General features: G+C 50.3%; 1 protein-coding gene across 4 annotated transcripts in view; it reads left to right on the top strand.

The window, feature by feature from the left end:
- LOC137437508 (FYVE, RhoGEF and PH domain-containing protein 1) overlaps positions 1–18,631 on the top strand; it is a 246,501-nt gene that overhangs the window by 193,175 nt on the left and 34,695 nt on the right. For all 4 annotated transcript variants that reach the window (XM_078766002.1, XM_078766001.1, XM_068131886.2 and 1 more), the window contains 5 exons: positions 3,573–3,719; positions 13,276–13,371; positions 13,658–13,737; positions 15,514–15,544; positions 17,344–17,439. In XM_078766002.1, the coding sequence (XP_078622128.1) occupies positions 3,573–3,719; positions 13,276–13,371; positions 13,658–13,737; positions 15,514–15,544; positions 17,344–17,439 (450 nt within the window). The remainder of the gene's footprint in view (positions 1–3,572; positions 3,720–13,275; positions 13,372–13,657; positions 13,738–15,513; positions 15,545–17,343; positions 17,440–18,631) is intronic.

Below are 18,631 nucleotides of genomic sequence, written 5' to 3'. Positions count from 1 at the left end.
CCCTCAGGAGAGCCAGGAAACAATATCTCTCCGTTCTCAAGACCGAACTCTCTTATCTGTCTCCCTCTTCCAAATCCTGGTGGCGTCTGGTCAAATCCGTTTCTGGTGTTTGTTCCCCCTCCATCCCCTCCCTTACCTCAAACGGCTACACAGCTGACTCTGCACGTGAAAAAGCTGAATGCCTCAACTCTGTGTTTGCCTCTAAATCTTGTGTCCCAAACCCATCCCTCTCTGTACCCACCATACCCAGTCGTACCCTGCTGCTCCTGGACTCCGTGTCCTTTCCTCCTGACAAGGTGGAAAAGTTTCTGTCAACCCTCGACTCTGATTCTGCAACTGGACCCGACGGCATCAGCCCACGGGTCCTAAAATCCTGCTCTGCTGCTCTATCTCACCCTCTCTCTGTTCTCTTCACCCTCTCTTTTGCTCAAGGTCAACTGCCATCTGCTTGGAAATCAGCCAACATCACCGCTTTGCACAAAAAAGGTGCAAAAACAGATCCTAGCAACTACAGACCAATCAGCCTTCTCCCAATTATCAGCAAAGTCATGGAATCCATCATTGCTTCGGATATGAAATCTTTCCTCTTCTCCAATGGCTTGATCTCTGATCATCAATTTGGTTTCAGACCAGGTCACTCTACTCTGGACATGCTGCTTCTGCTGTCTCAACAATGGATGGAGGTCCTCAATGCCAAACAGGAAATTAGAGCTGTCTCCCTCGACATATCACGTGCCTTCGACACGGTCTGGCACCCCGCTCTGCTCACCAAACTCTCCTCCTTTGGTATCCATGGAAATCTCCACGCATGGCTGGCGGACTTCCTCTCTAGTCGTCGTCAACGTGTGGCCCTGAATGGGTTTCTCTCATCTCCTCTTCCTGTTCAGGCTGGAGTTCCCCAAGGCAGTGTTCTGGGCCCCGTGCTTTTTCTGGTCTTCATCAATGATCTCTCTGACTCTCTCGAAAATCCTCTCTATCTCTTTGCTGATGACTCCACTCTCTGCCGCTCCATTCCTCTTCCCTCAGATCGGCAGTCTGCTGCCTCCTCACTCTCCGAAGACCTGGACAAAATCACAGACTGGTCAAACAAGTGGAACATGTCTTTCAATCCTGACAAATCTCACACTCTTACTATGTCTCTCCGAAAAGATCGACTGGACAACCCTCCCATCTACTTTCTCAACAATCCTCTCCAAGAAGTTCTGTCGCTCAAGATTTTGGGTCTCGCTATCTGCCATGATCTTTCTTGGGAAAACCACATTTCCAAGCTGGCCTCCAAAGCCAGTCGCCGACTGGGCATCCTCCGTCGTGCGAAGTCCTTCCTAGGCACACCTGAGCTCCTCACCACATACAAGGCTTTCATCCGCAGCTCAATGGAATACTGTTCTCCCCTATGGGCCGGTGCTCCTGCCTCACACCTAGCTCGGCTTCACGCTGTTGAAACCAAAGCTTTCAGAATTATTGGAATCTCCCGCGATGAAGCTATCTCTGAGGGCCTTTCACTCACTCACCGCAGGCAGGTAGGTGGTCTTTCTGTCTTCTACCGACTCCTCTCCGGCCTTGCACCCCCAGCTCTCTCTGTGCTCTGTCCCCCAAATATTCCTACAGGTCGCACAAGATCTGCCAGCAACCCTCTGATGGTTAAACTGCCGAAATCTCGGCTCTCTGCTCACCTTCACTCTTTCATTCCTCTTTTCTCCCGCCTCTGGAACAAACTCCCTCACTCCCTTCAATCCCACTCCTCCCTCCAGGTCTTTAAAACAGCTGTTCACCACCATCTCTTATCTTCCCCCATCCAAAACCTTGATCTTTTCTACCCCCGCTAATTCACCCCAGATCCACCTTGTTTGAAATTCCAACTTCTTTCCTGGAAGTCCTGGCAGTGTCCATATGTTCTATACCTCTCCCACCGCCCCCTTCCCATGCCCCCCCCCCCCCCCCCCAAGCCCTCGCCCTCTCTCAGATCTCTCGATGTCTCCATGTCTCTCGGTCCCTGCTCTCAAATGTTGTGTTTGTCCTTCCCCCTCTCTCCCCATCTTGTCTACCGCTCCCGATGTTATATGTTTTATGTGTCGGTTTGTCTTTCTGTGTGATTAATGTTCGCTCTTTCACGAGCCTCGATCTTGTATACAAAAAAAAAAAAAAAAAAAAAAAAATGGCAACTTGGAAAGAGCTACAGGCCTTTATGGCAAAGACTGTATGCATGTGACAACAATATCCTAAACACTCCACAAGTCTGGCCTTGTACGGCAGGGTGGCAAGAAAGAAGCCGTGGCTCAAATAAGCACACCTTGAGTACTGTTCGAGGTATGCAAAAAACCACTCAAGATTCTGAAGCCATGTGGAAAAATGTTTTGTGGTCCGACGAAACCAAGATGAAACTTTTTGGCCTAAATTCAAAACGTTATGTTTGGTGCAAATTATACATATTACATTTGTGGCTGAATCTATTTAAGTTTGTGGGCTGAAAAATACAAATCTATTTAAGTTTGTGGGCTTTCAAAATGGCCCAGAGGTATGCACACTCGCCTCTAAGGTGTCTAGCCTGGGTTTGAATCCTGGCCCAGCTATAAACTGGCATCCTGGTGTTTTATAGGCAAGGTGATTCACCAATATCCCTCGGATGGACGATAAACGGGTGTGCTTTTTTTTGGCTTTTGGTAATCTGCGTGATCATCAGGTGTGTAGGTTGGGTGTCACAACATGATGACGTCAGTCCAGAATATGGTGAGGTCGTATTTTTTGTTTTAAAAGTTTTGTTAAAATGCAACTGAACTGAAATATAGAGTAAGTTTTAATTGTTTAATTTTATTTTGTTGGTTTGAGGAGGAAGGTGCAGCTGGAGGTATGCAAGGAAAACCTCACTCAACTAGGCCGGCACTCAGTAGAGCATACCTCCACCTGGTTGGCCATATCAGTCAATGGTGAAAAATCACTTTAAAAATTATACTAGCGGGATCCGGAACTTCACTAAAATCTAATCTATTTGTCCTTGTCAGACACCCAACCTGTCCACCAAGTTTCGTCCAAATCCGTCCACAACCTTTTGAGATATCCCACTATGTATCGTTTTTGGCCCCATCTCTCAATGGTGAAGAATCACGTAAAATATTCTAGTAGCCGGATCCGATTACGGATCTTCACCAAAATCTAATCATTTCTTCCTTGTCAAATACGCTACATCTCTGCCAAATTTCGTCCGAATCCGTCCACAACGTTTTGAGATATTTTGTTCACAAACGGACAGACAGGTGTGAAAACATAACCTCCATCCACCTTTTGTGGAGGAGGTAAGAATTTGATAGTTATCATGTTTTCCTTTATGTTTGTTAAACTTTTTAAACAGTCCCAGGTGAAGTATAATTGATTTAAAACAAGACAGCGATTCTTGGAATGGCAACGTCAGTTTCACAATCGTTTGGCCTTCGATCAGGGATCCATTTTTGTTCCACGTTATGCCAATTTGTTATGAAATTGTAGAACATGTAAACACGCATGTCGTATACCTTCTACCCCATAGGTTTCAGCGAGTTTGATTCTCTTACGCCATGACCTGTTTGTCATGATTTCAGGAGAAAATGCATACACTTCTTAAGGTGTTTGAAATGCTTGATGGAGAAGAAGATATTGTACATCCTTCAAATGAGCTGATTAAAGAAGGACAAATCCTCAAACTGTCTGCAAAGAATGGATCGGTGCAAGAAAGACATGTTTTCTTGGTAAGAGCCAATGTATTGATTTACACACGTATTCTAATCAATATAAATGAGTCTGAAATTGTAATTGCAGGCCTTGTACCTAAACTCTATATCACCACAACCACCCACACTTGACGAGCAAGTAGATCCGCTCACAACAGATTTTATAATCGAACCTTTCAGCCGTGGTGAGGTGCTAATTGTCGTGAGCGAAGCTGATTACTTGTCCTTCCTCATGAGGTTGTGGGCAAGCTCATTGGATAACGGTCCTTCAGTTGTTCATATAAAATGTTATTAAAAAACAAGAGAAAAATGACCACAGTGTGGTCACCAGCTGCGACGTGTAGTTATTTATTCTGGTTTCTTCAAACAAATCTCGATTTTAGTCCGCGATGTTCTTACCTCATACCAACGCACGTCCGAGTGTATGCGCATGCGCTATTCAAAAAGGCACCCCAACAACAAGAACAACAACGCGGTCCTTTCATAGAGCTGCTCGTCGCAGCTAAAAACTCTATCCGTTCTTTCTGGCCCCTCCACCGGAAGACCACCTCTGGCAGGGAGTTATCCAGGGGGTGTAGCAACCTTTTCCTGTCCCAGGTTACTCCCCAGATGTGCCAAGTACCATGAAGGTGGCTGCTTGCTGGACTATAGACGTAGTCAGTACAGAAATTAGGGTCACATTTGGGCCCGTAATAACTTGGCATCTCGTTTGTCAGAAGGCATTGTGAGATCCTTTGCATCCACCAGTTTTATATGTTGGCAAATGGGGTTAAAGCCGAACGTCCACCTGCAGGATGGCAAACACATTGATGCAAGGCCTTGCCTGTGAAGCTCTTCAGTCTAACATTGTCTGGTGGCTTGGGGGGGGGAAATTTTGATGAAATTGTGACACACTGGACTAACTAAAGCAACAAACTTTGCACACATGTCATTTAGGTCCTGAGCAAACATTTTGGAAGGGAGTGCCCAGGTTGGGTGGCCTAGTCAAGGTCAGGTGAAGGCCAAAGGTTTAATACTCGAGGAAAGCGGAAAGCAGCTGGACTACAGTTCTGGGTGAGGCAGGCATTGCCTCGGTGGGAACTGCAGACTTTCTTTCATGCATCGCACTCTAACTGTGCTGTCGCTTGTCAAGCTGCAGCGAGGTGCTTGGTGAAGTTTGAAAGGCCAACATGATGGGCAGCCCGAGTAAGAAGCCTTTACAAAGTGGAATCAAGAAATGTGCACGAAGAGTCCAGCATTTGAGTACTGGGACATTATTCTCCACTTGTAAATTCTCATTCTCATCTTTGTCCGTTCCAACCGTGGCGAAACTTCACACTCTACATTGAGGTATTGGAAAAGCTGAAACTCTGGTTCTTTGTCCTGTACACCAAAAGTACACCAGCTGGGTTCATGCGCATGTCCAGGAAATGCAGGATATCCCTGATGGCATCAGACATGAGCTTCTGTTTTTCTGGGTCTTCCCTAAGACACAAAAGAGGTTTCCTGCTAATGCCACTGGACCAAGCACGTGAACGGAATAATGCGAAAGTAAAGGATTCTGGTGGAGAAATATGTCTGACAGAGAATCCAGCAACATGGAAATGATGGATGATGTCAGGTCCAGAGTTTGAAAGGCAGGTTTCTACAGATGACCCTGCTGATTTTAGAAACCATGAAAAAGGGTTTTCAACTCAGCAATCCTTCAAGTTTCAAGCCAATAAATTCTGTTACCCCAGTTTTATCGATTGGCAACCCTTTTTGCCGAGGAATCACATTAACTTGTGGTCCTCGATATCCAGGATTGTGTTGACAAGGACGTGATGAGCACATATTGCGGCATGGAAGAAGCGGGCACCACAACGTGTACAAAGTATCTACAACAACAACAACAACAGGCATTTTGAGGCCATTTTCCCTGCAAGAGCGGGGGTTAGCCTTGCGGTCCCCATGACAATCTTCTCCATTTTGCCCTATTTTCTGCATCTCCCCTTGTTAACCCCCTTGCCCGCCTTTCTTCTTCCACCATCTTTAGCCAAGTCTTTCTCGGTCTTCCCCGTCCTCTACTTCCTTCTACATTCATTTCCATCACTCTTCTCAACCAGTCACTTTCATCCTTCCTCAACACATGACCAAACCATCTCAACCTGTTCCTCTTCACAGCATCCATCACAGGCTCTATTCCCATCATCTTTCGCAATACATCATTTGTCTTCCTCTCTCTCAACGATACTCCGCACATCCTCCGAACCATTCGCATTTACGTGTACAAAGTATCTGAAGGATGTTATTGTGGAGAGGACTGCGTCAGTTCATGAGCCAATCAAGAGGAATATCTTCCCCATCTTCAAGCAACACATGGCAAAAACCAAATCCAAGATGAAGCAACAGGTGGGAGACATTGAGAGGGCCTGCAGTCTCTTCAGCCAGCTGCTAATCTCAAGTCAAGTTTGTGATGGGGACTCGGACGAGTTATCCATGCATGGAAATCACCATTGGCTACCATCTCTAATTCAGCATGGAAAACCTTACCTGCCAAGCTGCAAATCACAATCCACCTGATCTATGACACATTTGCATTGAAATATTAAATTTATGACATCATAGGTCACATGGTTTGGCAGCCATTTTTGATTAAATGATCAGAACCAAGGTTACCTGAACCAAGATTAACTGATTAGATTTTGGGGGTCCTGAGGTCAAAGGCCAAAGGTCAGAGGTCATGTCAGGTATAAATGTGAGAACTTGTCAACAGCTGAAGGAATTTAAATTAAAACTTGGTACAGGTATGTATAATGATGTAAACATTAACTGATTCTATTTTGGGGTCAATAGGTCAAAGGTCAGAGGTCATGGCAGGTAAAAATGTGCTAACTTGGGCACAGCTGAATGGATTTAAATCAAACTTGATACAAGTATTATAATGATGCAATAATGTGGGAGGAGCCATATCAGTCGAGGTCGTGACATCGAAGTGTGCCGTTCTAGTTTCCTTATATAGTACTGCACTAAATTTATATCCACCAAGAATCAAATCCACCCACCCTCCCCCCCCCCCCCCCCCGCCCCCGCCCACCACCCCCTCAGCTCCCTAGATCTACCGATATCCCTGTTCTCTACTGTTGTGCCTGTATGCTTTCCTCTCTCTCCCCTCTTGTCTCCCTTTCCCTTTATTGTATGTTTTATGTGTCCGTTTTTGTTTTTGTGTTTGATGTGTCAGCTCTTAAACGAGCCTCGACTTTGTATATAAAAAAAATAACAAGCATGGACGAGAGCACGTACTAGACAAAAAATAAGCAAAAATTAGGAAATCTCTAGCAGTAAAAACATGGCAGTCCAATTGAGGACAAGGCAGCTTTTATATCATCCTAAACTATGGGTACTTCTTTAAACCACCTGGGACACAAATAGGGGTTGGGGCATGGGGGATGGCAGTCACCCTGGTCACCTGGGATTCGTTCTACTTAGGAGAGCCAGAATAGGCATGGAGAGCCAGAAGTCTCTTGGTTGATGACGGTGAGCCGACGGTCCAAACTGAGTCACGAAAGCAATTAAATTAATATAATTTATAATAATTTACCCTTGTAGCGGTTACCGCTGGATGCACACAATCGCCTTGCACCGGCCAGAACACGCCCGGTCTCGTCTTTCCCGGGCTCGCCCAGAGCGTCCGGGCATGCCCGCTATCGCCTTTCCAGGGCTCGCCCAGAGCGTCCGGGCATGCCCGCTCTCGCCTTTCCAGTGCTCGTCCAGAGCGCCCGGGCACGCCCAGCCTCGACTTGCCAGGCCGCAGCCAAACACGCCCGGGCAGGTCCAGACTCGCCTTTCCAAGGCTCGCCCTTGACACCCGGGCATGCCCGGTATAGCTTTTGCCGGGCAAACTTCCCGACATAAATGTGTATATATATTGCTGCCCGATAAACGGGCTTTTGTCAGAATACCTGAGCTGTTTTGTTTCAATAAAGCAACTCGGACGAATTCCGTCTTTGGTCGCGTCAATTCTTTCGACTCGCGTTGGAGCGCAGCTCCTTCACTGGTGACCGACCGACATGGACACGGTGACTCTTAAACTGCCTACCTTCTGGGAGGCTCACGCGGCTGTTTGGTTCGCCCAGGCGGACTCCCAGTTCGCCCTGCGAGGCATCACCGCGGACGACACCCGCTTCCACCACATCGTGGCAGTGCTCGGTTCCGCCACCGCGGCCCGCGCCCTGAGCCTCCTCGAGCAGCCGCCGGCTGCCGACAAGTATGACGCGCTGAAGACGCTCCTCCTCGACGCTTTCGCCCTCTCACCGGCGGCACGCGCACGGCGCCTGCTCGACCTGCCCGAGCTCGGCGACACGCGCCCGTCTGAGCGCATGGACTATATGCTCTCGTTGCTCGGTGAGCACTCTCCGGATTTTCTGTTCCGCGAGTTGTTCCTTCGCCAGCTGCCTCACCCGGTATGCCTCGCCCTGGCTGGCACGTCGATCACCGATCCCCGCGCCCTCGCCAGGGAAGCCGATAAGATCTCCTCGGCGGGCCAACACATCGGCGCGGCTACCTGGAGCCTGCCGCCGTCCGAGGCGACGCCCGAGCGCCCTGCGCGGTTGGAGGCCGAACTGCCGGTGAAACTGGCGGCCGCCACGCCGCGCTGACCGCTTCCGACACGACGGCCGGGGCCTCCACCTGACCAGGCGTGGTGTTATTACCACGCCAGGTTCGGACACAAGGCTCGGACGTGCCGACCCCCGTGCACTTTCGGCAAGTCGGGAAACGGCCGGGCCGGCGTTCATTCCCAGCCATGAGCGCCGGCCACTCGGGCAACTTGCTTTTTATTCGGGACAAAGCGTCCGGGCGGCGTTTCCTTTGTGACACCGGCGCCCAACTGAGCGTCATACCCGCCTCCGAGCAGGACAGGCGGGACGCCGTTTGCGGCCCCTCTTTGGTCGCTGCTAATGGCTCGGCCATACGCACTTTCGGCCCGCGCAACGTCACCCTCTGCTTCGGCAGCCAGCGCTTTCAGTGGACCTTTGTGACCGCCTGCGTCCCCATGGCTTTGCTGGGCGCCGACTTCCTCTGCGCGCACGGGCTGCTGGTCGACGTCAAACGTCGTCGCCTTCTCAACGCCGAGACCTTCAGCTCCCTTGCGTGCACGATGAGCAGCTCCGCGCCGACCGAACTGGCGTGCGCCCTCCCGACGGCGAACGAGTTCACTCGCCTGCTCGCGGAATTCCCGGCCCTCACGCGGCCGACGTTTTCGGCCGTCGCAGTGCGGCATGGGATCGAGCACCACATACCCACTACGGGCCCGCCGGTCTACGCTAGGGCCCGCCGCCTCGACCCGGCCAAGCTCACCGTGGTAAAGGCCGAGTTCGACGCGTTGGAGCACCTCGGCATCGTGCGGCGCTCCAATAGCGCGTGGGCCTCACCACTGCACATCGTGCCAAAGCCGGGGGGCGGATGGTGCCCGTGTGGCGACTACCGCCGCCTCAACGACGCTACCACCCCCAACAGGTACCCGATCCCGCACATCCAGGACTTTTCCGCCCGTTTGGCGGGACGGGTCATATTTTCCAAAATTGACCTGATACGGGGATACCACCAGGTACCTGTCCGGGCGGCCGACGTCCCGAAGACGGCCGTCATCACGCCGTTCGGCCTGTTCGAATTTTTGAGGATGCCGTTTGGCCTCAAAAAACGCGGCCCAGGCGTTCCAGCGCTTAATGGACGGCGTGCTGCGCGACCTGCCATTTCTTTTCGTCTATCTGGACGACATCCTCGTCGCCAGCACGTCCCGCGCCGAGCACCTCCTCCACCTCCGAACACTGTTCGGTCGCCTCAGCGAGCATGGCTTAATTGTCAACCCGGCCAAATGCCACTTCGGCACGACGACCATTGACTTTTTGGGCCACCGCATCACCAAGACCGGGGCCGTGCCGCTGCCGACCAAGGTCGAGGCCATCACCACGTTCCCGCGTCCCCGTTCCATCAAGGCCCTACAAGAGTTCCTCGGCATGGTGAATTTTTATCACCGATTCGTGCCCCGCGCTGCTCAGCTCATGCGGCCCCTTTACGAGGCCCTCCGGGGCAAGCCGGCCAAGCATGACATCGTTTGGTCCGCGGCCATGGACGCGGCCTTCGCGAGCGCAAAACAGGCCCTCGCCGATGCAACGCTGCTGGCTCACCCGGTGCTCAACGCGCCCATCGCCCTCACTACGGACGCCTCCAACTACGCGGTGGGCGCCGTCCATGAACAATGGGTGGACGGGGTTTGGCAGCCACTCGCTTTTTTCAGCCGGCAGCTCCGGCCGAACGAGCTAAAATACAGCACGTTCGACCGCGAGCTGCTCGGTCTATTCCTGGCCGTTCGCCATTTCCGACACCTCCTGGAGGGCCGCCCGTTCACGGCTTTCGTCGACCACAAGCCGTTGGTCTACGCAATGGCCAAAGTCACGGAGCCGTGGTCGGCCCGCCAGCAGCGCCACCTCTCCGCCATGTCGGAATTCACCACGGACATCCGGCACGTCGCCGGCAAAGACAACGCTGTGGCCGACTGTCTTTCTCGGGCCAGCGCGAACGCGGTCCACCTCGGCGTGGACTTCGCGCTCATGGCGGCCGACCAGACCACCGACACCTCGGTGCAGGCCCTCCGGGCGGCGGACACGGGCCTCCGCCTGGCCGACATCCCCTTCGCGGGCACCGTCCTGCTCTGCGACGTCTCCCAGGGCCAGCCTCGCCCCATCGTGCCCGTTTCCTGGCAGCGCCGCATCTTCGCCTCCATCCACGGCCTTTCTCACCCGGGCCGGAAAGCTTCTCAGAAGCTGGTGTCGGCGCGTTTCGTCTGGCACGGCCTTCGACGGAACGTCCGCGACTGGGCCAATGCCTGCACGGCCTGCCAGCGGGCCAAGGTCCACCGCCACACCCAGGCCCCGCTGGCACCTTTCACCGTGCCTGCACGGCGTTTCGACCACGTCCACGTGGACCTGGTGGGTCCCCTGCCCCCATCGCGGGGGTTCACCCACCTGCTCACCATGGTGGACAGGACCACCAGGTGGCCGGAGGCCGTGCCCCTCACCTCCACCACCACCGCCGACGTGGCGCAGGCGTTCATCGCCACCTGGGTCGCGCGCTTCGGCGCACCGGCGGACATCTCGTCCGACCGCGGCCCACAGTTCACGTCCGAACTTTGGGGCGCGGTCGCCCGCTCGTTGGGGGTCACGCTGCACCGCACCACGGCCTACCACCCCCAAGCCAACGGGTTGTGCGAGCGGTTTCACCGCTCCATGAAGGCCGCACTCATGGCAGGCCTTCAGGACGACGGTTGGACCGACCGGCTGCCGTGGGTCCTTTTGGGCCTCTGCACGGCCCCCAAGGAGGACCTCCGGGCGTCCGCCGCCGAGCTCGTCTACGGCCAGCTGCTCCGCGTCCCGGGCGAGTTCGTGCCCAACGCTACCAGTCCCTGGTCCGCCGCACACCAGCGCTCGGACCTCCAGGAGGCCGCCCGCCGATTTGCCCCCGTGCCAACGTCCCGCCATGGTGGCCCCCAGTCCTACGTCCCCCCGGCGCTTCGCACAGCGGAGTACGTCTTTGTGCGTCATGACGCGCACCGGGGGCCACTCCGGCCGCCGTACGACGGGCCCTTCCGGGTCCTGCAACGGGACGACAAGTCCTTTGTCGTCGACGTTGGCGGCCGGTCGGACCGGATCTCTGTGGACCGCCTCAAACCGGCGCACATGGACGTCGACCGACCACCACGGTTGGCCCTTCCTCCGCGGCGAGGCCGCCCCCCGTCCACAGTTCCCCCCGCTCGACCACCCACCACCACGTCGGACCCCTCCCCACGACCCTCCAGGGGTCGCTTCGGCCGGGTCATCCGGACCCCCCTTAAATTGACCCTGCCGGTGCAGGTCGATTCTGGAGGGGCGTGTGTAGCGGTTACCGCTGGATGCACACAATCGCCTTGCACCGGCCAGAACACGGCCAGACGCGCCTCTCCCGGGCATGCCCGGACTCACTGTTCCCGGGCACGCCCGAACCTCCCGGGCACGCCCGGTCTCGTCTTTCCCGGGCATGCCTGCTCTCGCCTTTCCAGGGCTCGCCCAGAGCGTCCGGGCATGCCCGCTATCGCCTTTCCAGGGCTCGCCCAGAGCGTCCGGGCATGCCCGCTATCGCCTTTCCAGGGCTCGCCCAGAGCGCCCGTGCACGCCCAGCCTCGACTTGCCAGGCCGCAGCCAAACACGCCCGGGCAGGTCCAGACTCGCCTTTCCAAGGCTCGCCCTTGACACCCGGGCATGCCCGGTATAGCTTTTGCCGGGCAAACCTCCCGACATAAATGTGTATATATATTGCTGCCCGATAAACGGGCTTTTGTCAGAATACCTGAGCTGTTTTGTTTCAATAAAGCAACTCGGACGAATTCCGTCTTTGGTCGCGTCAATTCTTTCGACTCGCGTTGGAGCGCAGCTCCTTCACCCTCAAAATTACTCCAAAGTAATAAGGGATATTTCCAAACCAGTAGAATGTCCCACTACACGTTATTTGTATTATGCACCATCTAGGCTCTTGGAAGAGTTACGAGACAAGAGAGTAAAGGGCAATGGAATGAATGTGGGGCAATGAGGACAATAATTGGACATAATAAGCAAAGGAATGAATGAATAGTAAAAGGGAAGGAATGGAAGGAAACCTGCAATTAAGAAGATTTTGTTAGTTGGGGGTAGAAAAGGGGAAAATGGGTAATTATTTGGGGGAAATGGGGATAGGAAAGGGGAAAATGGGTAATTAGTTGGGGGGAAATAGGGGTGGAAAAGGGGGAAATGGGTAATTAGTTGGGGGGGGGGGAATAGGGGTGGAAAAGGGGGAAATGGGTCATTAGTTGGGGGAAATAGGGGTGGAAAAGGGGAAAATGGGTAATTAGTTGGGGGAAATAGGGGTAGGAAAGGGGAAAATGGGTAATTAGTTGGCGGAAATATGGGTAGAAAAGGGGAAAATGGGTAATTAGTTGGCGGAAATATGGGTAGAAAAGGGGAAAATGGGTAATTAGTTGGGGAAAATGGGGGTAGAAAAGGGGAAAATGGGTAAATAGTTGTGGGAAATGGGTGTATGAGGGAATGGGTATTAGTGGTGAAATGTGGTAGATTAGGTGAAATGGGTAATTAGTGGGGTGGAGGGGAGATGAGATAGGGGAAATTGGATTAGTTGGGGAATGGGGTAGAATTGGGAAATTGGTAATTCGTTGGGGAAAATGGGGGTAGAAAAGATCACGAGTTGAGATGAGGGATGTTGCTCTGCTTGCCTGATTCACGCCCTCTCAGGAAGAGTGCGATTGAACAATCTCGGGAAGTGGGATCCACAATTGGGAGAAAAGTGTGGTGCCAACAGCATGGATTTTGGGAGTTTAACCAGGAAAGGGTTCAATGCGTGCATCCTGGAGTTGTTTGGGAGAGTCAGAGAGCGGAGAGATCAGAGGGAGATGGACAAGGGGAGAGTTGGAGAAAAGCATATGCTGTTTCTTTCATCATAATCATTGCAGTAATGTTCCTGGTCCCCGATTATGATGCCTTACGTGTCATCATCTTCTCACCTGCATTCTTTTCCTCCATCCTTCCTGCAGTTTAACAACATGCTGCTGTATTGTGCACCAAAACTGAGGTTGATGGGGCTGCAGAAGTTTAGTGTGCGCACAAGGATAGACATTGACGGAATGCAGGTGAGATCATTACATTTCACTCCATGTCCTCCAGGTAGCTTGAAAATGTAAACCACTAGAACAACATTTGATGTGTTGCTTCTATATAATTGGTTAAGATCACTTGAATTGAAGTGTTTTAACTGCGTTTATCAAGATATTCTTTATAATTGTCCACCGTTATTTGAAAACCATGGGATCCGAGATGTTTCTTGTGTTTTGGCTCGACCCGGGTCAGCATTGAATGCACCAACGGAGTTAGTGTCCTTAAACTAACCCCCTTTCTGTGCACCATTGTCCTTCCCAGTTGCACGAGACCGATACCGCAGGTCAACCAAATACGTTTACTGTGGCTGGGAAACAGAGGTCACTCATCATCAGGTCGAGGTAAGAGAAACACGACAACCTGTCAACGCATGACTCTTTACATATATTGTCATGTATAATGGCATTTGTGAATTCCACATGCAACAATGGCAAGCGGTTTTGTCTCTTGCCTACAACACATGTACGCAACATGGGGATGAAGGAGCAGGAGGACAGTTCATTTGTCTTGGTTTTGCTCATTTTAATCAATTTCCTGAACAAAAGCTCCCCCGAAACAGCACGTGGTGATTCTTTGCAAATTGATAAAATATGCTCATGAAAGTGATCAAATGAGTAAGATTATTGAAATGAGTAAGATTATTGGGGAAAGGACATTGGTTGATCATCATTATTCAGTCAGTTCACTGATGAGTTGGTGTTCAACAGAACACAATTTGCATCTTCAATGAGGTGTAAATATTGCCCTTCAACACTTCCCACCATCTTGATATTGATGAGAGTAGGAGGGGTATAGAGAGGGACAAGGGCAGAGGGATAGGGGAGAGGGAGAGATAGAAGGATGGAGGGAGCGAGAGGAGCAGGCACAGAGAGTGTGAGGGATGGACAGAGGGAGTCTGAGGAATGGACAGAGGGAGTGAGTGGAATGGACAGAGAGGGTGAGAGGGGATGGAGAGAGGGAGTGGGAGGGATGGAGGGAGGGAGTGAGAGTGAGAAGGATGGAGAAAGGCGAAGAGATGGAGAGAGGGAGTGAGAGGGGTGGAGAGAGGGAGTGAGAGAAATAGAGTGACAGACAGGGAGTGGGATGGAGAGAGGTAGTGAGAAAGACAGAGAGAGAGTGAGAGAGACTGGGAGAGGGATGGAGAGAGAGGCAGAGAGAGGGATGGAGAGAGGCAGTGAGATGGAGAGAGGGATGGAGAGAGGGAGTGAGAGTGAGAGAGACAGGAAGAGGGATGGAGAGAGGGAGTGAGAGAGACAGAGAGAGGGAAGGAGAGATGGAGAGTGAGAGAGGTGGAGAGAGGGAGTGAGAGTGAGAAGGATGGAGAAAGGCAAAGAGAGGGAGTGAGAGGGAGTGAGAGAAATATAGTGAGAGTGAGAAAGACAGAGAGAGGGGAAGGAGAGATGGAGAGTGAGAGGGATGGAGAGAGGGAGTGAGAGGGATGGAGAGAGGGAGTGAAAGAAATATAGTGAGAGTGAGAAAGACAGAGAGAGGGATGGAGAGAGGGAGTGAGAGAGACAGAGAGAGGGAAGGAGAGATGGAGAGTGAGAGGGATGGAGAGAGGGAGTGAGAGCGATGGAGAGAGGGAGTGAGAGAAATAGAGAGAGGGGGAGAGAGGGATGGAGAGAGGGAGTGAAATAAATATAGTGAGAGTGAGAAAGACAGAGAGAGGGATGGAGAGAGGGAGTGAGAGAGACAGAGAGAGTGAAGGAGAGATGGAGAGTGAGAGGGATGGAGAGAGGCAGAGAGAGGGATGGAGAGAGGGAGTGAGAGTGAGAGACAGGGAGAGGGATGGAGGGAGGGAGGGAGTGAGGGTGAGAGGAATGGAGAGAGAGAGAGAGAGGGAGTGAGGGTGAGAGGAATGGAGAGAGAGAGTGAGAGGGATTGAGAGAGGGAGAGAGAATGAGTGAGAGGAAGTGAGAGGGATTGAGAGAGAGAGAGAGAGAGAGAGAGAGAGAGAGAGATTTGCATATTTGATCCACACAAAGCTTTGACAATATGCAGTCTGATTGCATTTGCTTTGCCTGTAATAACCAACCTTGTCGCTTTGCGAGAGCCATGATATCTGAGCTGTAAAAGATAACCAGAACTGTGCTCACGTCGTTATTCTTGGCTTACAGGTCAGAAGCTGAGAAAGAGCAGTGGATAAAAGTAAGTGATCCCTTCTTTGGTGTGCGCAAGGCCTCTCTCCCTCGGCCCCTTTTAAAAGGCCTTTGTGTTTGTTTTCACCAGATTACAGATGTCTTTGTTCCGTTGTTTGGATAAAGCTCTGGACATTTGCCAAATCGTTTGTTTATTATTAAGAAGTTTATTTAATGTAGCTTACAGGAAATGAATGTGATTGAAGGTAATTCGTTCCACTGCAAGGCCTAAAGACCACTGTCTGTAAACTTGTGGTGGAGCTTGTACATAATATATTACATGACCTGAAATCGTTAAACCTTTCACACAAATAATAAGGATAGCTGAAGTTAACATGAGAAAGTATACAATGCTTCCTGTGATCTTTTTCATGTCCCAGTTTCTCCAATCCTCAAATGACCCCCGAACCTTGCTGTTTACGCATTCTAACCTACAATCTCGAATCATTTCTCAAATCTACAACTTTCCCCTCTCCTTTCAAGAAGTAATTAATTCCACATGTATGGGCTTTAAAGAGCCCAGCTCTGACTGGCATCTGCAAACGGAAGTGCCCGACGTGTCACAGGCGGCGAAATATTCTCGGATATCATCGGAAAACTGTGAAGACGAAGTTGAATAAAAAAATAATGATGATCAACAAGTAATTAAAAGATATCAAAAACAGAACCTAACTCGATGGTATTCATAGAATACTTACCCTGCGCAGTCAACTTGTTGTGAGCCAACTCTTCTGTTTTAAAACTTTTTTTTTTGATCCAATATGGCTGCCAGACCACGTGGCCGATGACATCATAAATTTATATTCTCTAATATAATTGTTGCATAGATCACGCTCAATACATTTCAAACTGATCAGACTAAGCGTTGTCCCTGTTGAATTATGTCGTCATAATTATGGCACCAATGACGTCATCGTTAACAACACATATTCCCCATATGGAGTTATTTACAATGAGCCATGTTAAAAAAAATTCCATGCAGCGGTTTTGGAGATATAGAGGTGCAACGTTTTTCGGATTTTCCAAGATGGCGCCTGTAACACATGACCTATGACGTCATGATTATCATTAAAATATTCTAAAGGAGGAGGCGCTCCGATGGTGAAAATTTCGTCTCCATCAGACCAACAGTTGCTGAAAATTTTAAAATAACTATCGGATGGATAAGTGTTGTATTTGTCGAATTATGACGTCATAACGAAGGCACCAATGACATCATCATTAACACATCGTATTCCCCATGAGGAGTCGGTGACAATGAGCCAGGTCTCAATTTTTTCCATGGAGTGGTTTCAGAGATAGAGGTGCGAAGTTTTTCCAAGATGGCGCCTGTACCACGTGACATATGACTTCATAATAATTAAAATATTCCACAGGAGGAAGCCCTCCTATGGTGACAATTTCGTGTCGATCGGACCGACGGTGGCCGAGAAAATGAATTTTTAAAATGCAGACACGTACGGCACACGGCACACACACGCACACGAATGCTTAACCCCGCTTTTTGCTTCGCGAGCGCAGGGTAAATATTTGAGTTTTAGGAAGGTTCAAAGAATGAATAACCGCATACTCTGTCAGTATTCAAACTGACTGGAACAAATTATCAGCAGGTATCGGGAATGGAGTGGGTATTCGATCACGTGACTCATTCTTCACTCATTCTGTGAGCGTTAACCCTAAGTGAGGTTAAGGGGTCACCCACCTTTACTTTCGTCGGTGAAGAAAAGCAGGAGATTCTCTGTTTTCCACGGTGATGCCTCATGATTACATTGGCAGGTAAACCTGCTTTGCTGTTTGTTCTCTCCGCAGGCCATTCGCGACACTCTGGAGATGCACGAGAAAAACAGCGAGACCTTCAAGGCCTTCAACAACTCGTTCAATCGCGAGGAAGGGTCTGATCTACCTGTGAGCGAATGTTCACCTCGGCACAAATCTACACTATATATAAAGAGAGCCATCTGTCTGTCTGTCTGTCTGCATGTGTCTGTGTGCCGCCATTTTTTTCAAAGATGGCGGATCTTCATCAAACTTTCAGAGGTTCATCAGTGAGTGTCGGGGAGTGTTGTCGGCAATTTTTTCTTTTAATTTTTGAAAAAAAAATCGTTTCTTTGAGATTTTAAAAAATCGATCTATGTTGTCTGAGCCTTTGCAGCAAGGTGAAAGGTAATATTTAATTATCCCCGATTAGTGTGCATGTGTGTGTGTGTGTGTGTTTTTGTGTGTGTTTGTGTGTTTTGTGTGTGCGTTTTGATGTGTGTGTGTGTGTGTGTGTGTGTGTTGTGTGTGTGTGTGTGTGTGTGTGTGTGTTTTTTTTTATCTGTGTGTGTATGTGTGTTTTGATGTGTGTTTTGTGTGTGTGTTGTGTGTGTGTGTGTGTGTGTGTGTTTTGATCTGTGTGTGTTTGTGTGTTGTGTGTGTGTGTTTTGATCTGTGTGTGTATGTGTGTTTTGATGTGTGTTTTGTGTGTGTGTTGTGTGTGTGTGTGTGTGTTTTGATCTGTGTGTGTATGTGTGTTTTGATGTGTGTTTTGTGTGTGTGTTGTGTGTGTGTGTGTGTGTGTGTGTTTTGATGTGTTTGTGTGTGTTTTGTGTGTGTGTGTGTGTGCGTGTGTGTGTGTTTTGTGTCTTTGTGTGTGTGTGTGTGTTTTGTGTGTGTGTGTTTTGGTGTGTGTGTGTGTGTGTTTTGGTGTGTGTGTGTGTGTTTTGGTGTGTGTGTGTGTGTGTTTTGATGTGTTTGTGTGTGTGTTGTGTGTGTGTGTGTGTGTGTGTGTGTGTGTGTGTGTGTGTGTGTGTGTGTGTGTGTATGTGTGTGTAATATCATATTAAATATAGTGTAGCAGCATAGCAAACCTGTTGTGCATTTTGTGATACAAGCACCAAATTTGGCACAAATGTACATTAATATGTTGCGAACATTGTGTGGTCAGCAATGAAGACGAGAGTCTGAATTACATGTATGCAAAAGACCTTGTGAACCAGTGAAGCAAATACACGGGTAAGCATGAATTAAATCTAGGGCATGATATAATTTCCATGATGTTTACCTCTACACTCAATGGTGGAAGGAGGTAATGTTTTGATCCCAGCTTGTCTGTATG

The sequence above is a fragment of the Myxine glutinosa genome, chromosome 12 (assembly GCF_964187855.1).
Source record: "Myxine glutinosa chromosome 12, kmMyxGlut1.1, whole genome shotgun sequence".
Lineage (NCBI taxonomy): Eukaryota > Metazoa > Chordata > Myxini > Myxiniformes > Myxinidae > Myxine > Myxine glutinosa.
This window is presented reverse-complemented; position numbering and strand designations above follow the sequence as displayed.